The sequence below is a fragment of the Apis dorsata genome, unplaced genomic scaffold, assembly GCF_000469605.1.
Source record: "Apis dorsata unplaced genomic scaffold, Apis dorsata 1.3 scaffold_194, whole genome shotgun sequence".
Classification (NCBI taxonomy): Eukaryota; Metazoa; Arthropoda; class Insecta; order Hymenoptera; family Apidae; genus Apis; species Apis dorsata.
This window is the reverse complement of record NW_006263478.1, coordinates 2594729-2597580: the sequence shown is the minus strand read 5'-3', so window position 1 is coordinate 2597580 and position 2852 is coordinate 2594729. Positions and strand designations below refer to the sequence as shown.

Below are 2852 nucleotides of genomic sequence, written 5' to 3'. Positions count from 1 at the left end.
TAATTTTCGAATATTTTACAATTCATCGAATGCAATAGGATCAAAAGGTAAGGCGAGCCATTTCACTACTATATCTAAGCTTCAGATTCTAAACACTCCAAATTTCCATCGAACTTCTTAAGCTACTAGCAACAATCCTTATTGCATTAGAATCACTGATACAAATACTACGTTTTATGTTTAGACTTCTAGAAATTTCAGATTTCCATTATTCTCTTCGAAATCTGTTTCCTGTTTATATATATATAAAAAACGATCACTCTGGACGAAGATGAAAATACGCACTTCATAATTCGGGTGTGTGACAAAGGATGTGTAACCGAGGGACAAGGCGAGGCGGCATCACGGTTCATACAAATCGAATCCGGTGCAAATTAGCGCGCGAGCGTGGCCGCTCGAATTCGTCTTGTTGTCACGAGAAATAATTGCCGGCAGGATTCCTATGGATCCTGGATCGGGGAGGAGGCGAGCCCTCCCTCGGGGTTATAATGCCCGGGATGAAGCGCCCGAGGTTATTAGTTTAGGAAGCTGCAAAGTACCCTGAAACAAAGTCCTCTCCGCCCCTCCGCAAGGTAATCAATATACAACCCGAGCGACCCTGCCTCCGTTTCACCTCGTTGATTCAACCCGTTCCCGCTGCTCTCGGATCCCTTCGTCGAATTAGTCGGTTGCAAAGCATCGCCGCCCGCCCGGTTTATATGCCGTCAGAGAGCGATAGGTGATAAACCGTCTTTCGGTTCGACGGCCAGACTTTCGGCCCCGCCGTTCACAACGGCCGGATTAATTATCGCGGAATTTCAATTACCGCGCCTGTGTTGCCGTTGCAACCCGCCCAATGAAAATGCTAATTCGAGGCGACAAAAATGCAACGATGATCGGGGAGGGGTGACGAACGAATCCGTTAATCGTGGACGACGTTTGTCGAATCGGATTTTGGCGCGAGAATGGGCGAGATGTTTTGTTCGCAGATTTTGCGAATCTTTCGACGGATTTGGAATTTCGAACGTTGAGAAGTGTGATCAAATGATTCGATCGTAGAAATGGATTTTAAAAATAAACTTAACAAATTGTATGTGTATATATATATATATATGTTGTAACAAGAAATTTAACATTCGTTCGTTCGTTCAACCGATCGATGATACGAAAAAAGAAAATGGACGATTTTTTGGTTAAACAAATCGTGGTAATAGCACCCTCGATCACGAAATACCCACCGCCAAGAAAATTTGCCAACGTTCCAAGGCAATAACTCGCCCCCTCCCCCATTACGGACATCGATAACCGTTTTAGTTTCGCAGGGCCAGTTAGAATTATCGTGGTGGTGGTGGTGTTCGGATCCCCCTCGGTGTTATTCGTCGCTCGCTCCTCGCAAACGTCCTCGAACCATTACCGTCCGCTCTCACCAAACAAGCGATGTCTGTAGGTAATAAACCGTCTCCTTCCAGCTCATCGCACCCGGCACCCGGTGAAATTATGAAACGCCTATTTGGTCGATCCTTCCCCTCCCCACCCCTCGAAAACATCGACTCCCCCTCGTTGAGCTCGAGCATCTACAGCTTCTTTACGAGTTGGTTAATTTATCTTTGATATCGGTCGTCCACCATCCCCTCGATGCCGATGTTCGAGGTGATCGTCGACCGTGGTGGAACACGTTTCAAACTTGGATGAGAGGAGGAAAAAAAAAAAAAAGAAAAGGAAAAGAAAGGAAAGGAAAGGAAAGAAAAAGGAAAAACGAGAGGAGACGTTTTAATTTTCGTCCCGTGTTCCCTCGTACGACCTTCGATAGGGAATTCTATTTAAGGATTTCTCGTGGAAGAGATTGGAGTTCGTAATACCGTGGTCTCGCGATCGTTTTATTGCCTCTCTCGTGGCACGGTGGATACTGGTAAGCGATCCTCCTTTCCCGTCAAGGAAAACGCGTTATTAATTGTGCCAAAGAGATAAAGGAACAACGTGGACCGAATATGGAAGTAATTAAATTCGGCGAAGATAATGAAATTCGGTATCATCGAGGGATGTATGTATTATATTTTTTCTGTTGGTGATTGGAAATTTGGCGTTCAATACCATTCTAGTATCTATCGAACTTTTCGAAAAATTAAGACGAAAAAATGGAAATGGAATTCGAAAGCTTTTCCAATGCTTGACTAAATTAAGAAAACTCTTATTGCGCTTTCCTATTTCTATAATTTTTGAAAAACCCCATAAAATGGGAAATCTGTTTGACGCATAGGATAGAAAATCCTCGCGTGAAACGTGTTAAAATTCGATTAGAGCCACTCGAGAGAGCATCGCGTCGCAGTTGCAAATCGTATGCGATATTAGTCCCATTAATATTAATATTGTGACAAATTTGATCTCTGAAAGTGGAAAATTTATCGTTTCGATCGTGTTAAACTGGTTCCCTGCTAGAAGAAAATGTATATAAATATTACTTAACCGACAAGAATCCGTGACGATCATTTATAATTTATAATTGGCTATCATCGTTCGAATATATCTAGTTTATCGTAACGACTTCTTTCTCTCTCCAATATTCTTTTCTCCCGTTTTCTTAATAATTCTTTTATTTTGTTACAGTCCAAGCAGCACAGCGCTGGGTTCGCTGGATCAGCTGAAGGAGTACCTGACAACAGTGGGAACCTGCAAATGCGGTCTCGAGTGTCCGCTAAGACCCGAACAGGTCTTCAACTTCGACCCCAAGGTATGTTCACGGCCATTTTTATTCAAGGATCGGTCACGACCGTCTCGTGTATTCCGTGTCTGTTAAATTGCCGCAATTATTGTGCCACGGGAATATACGTGACGGTTGTTAGTCATTTCGAACATCCGCGTATTGTTCCAAGAAT

At 43.4% G+C, this 2852-nt stretch overlaps 1 protein-coding gene across 1 annotated transcript in view; it reads left to right on the top strand.

Moving 5' to 3' along the window:
- The window catches only part of LOC102678499 (protein split ends-like), a 200485-nt gene that overhangs the window by 94406 nt on the left and 103227 nt on the right, over positions 1-2852 (top strand). The window contains exon 2 of the mRNA XM_031509949.1: positions 2584-2707. Within this exon, the coding sequence (XP_031365809.1) occupies positions 2584-2707 (124 nt within the window). The remainder of the gene's footprint in view (positions 1-2583; positions 2708-2852) is intronic.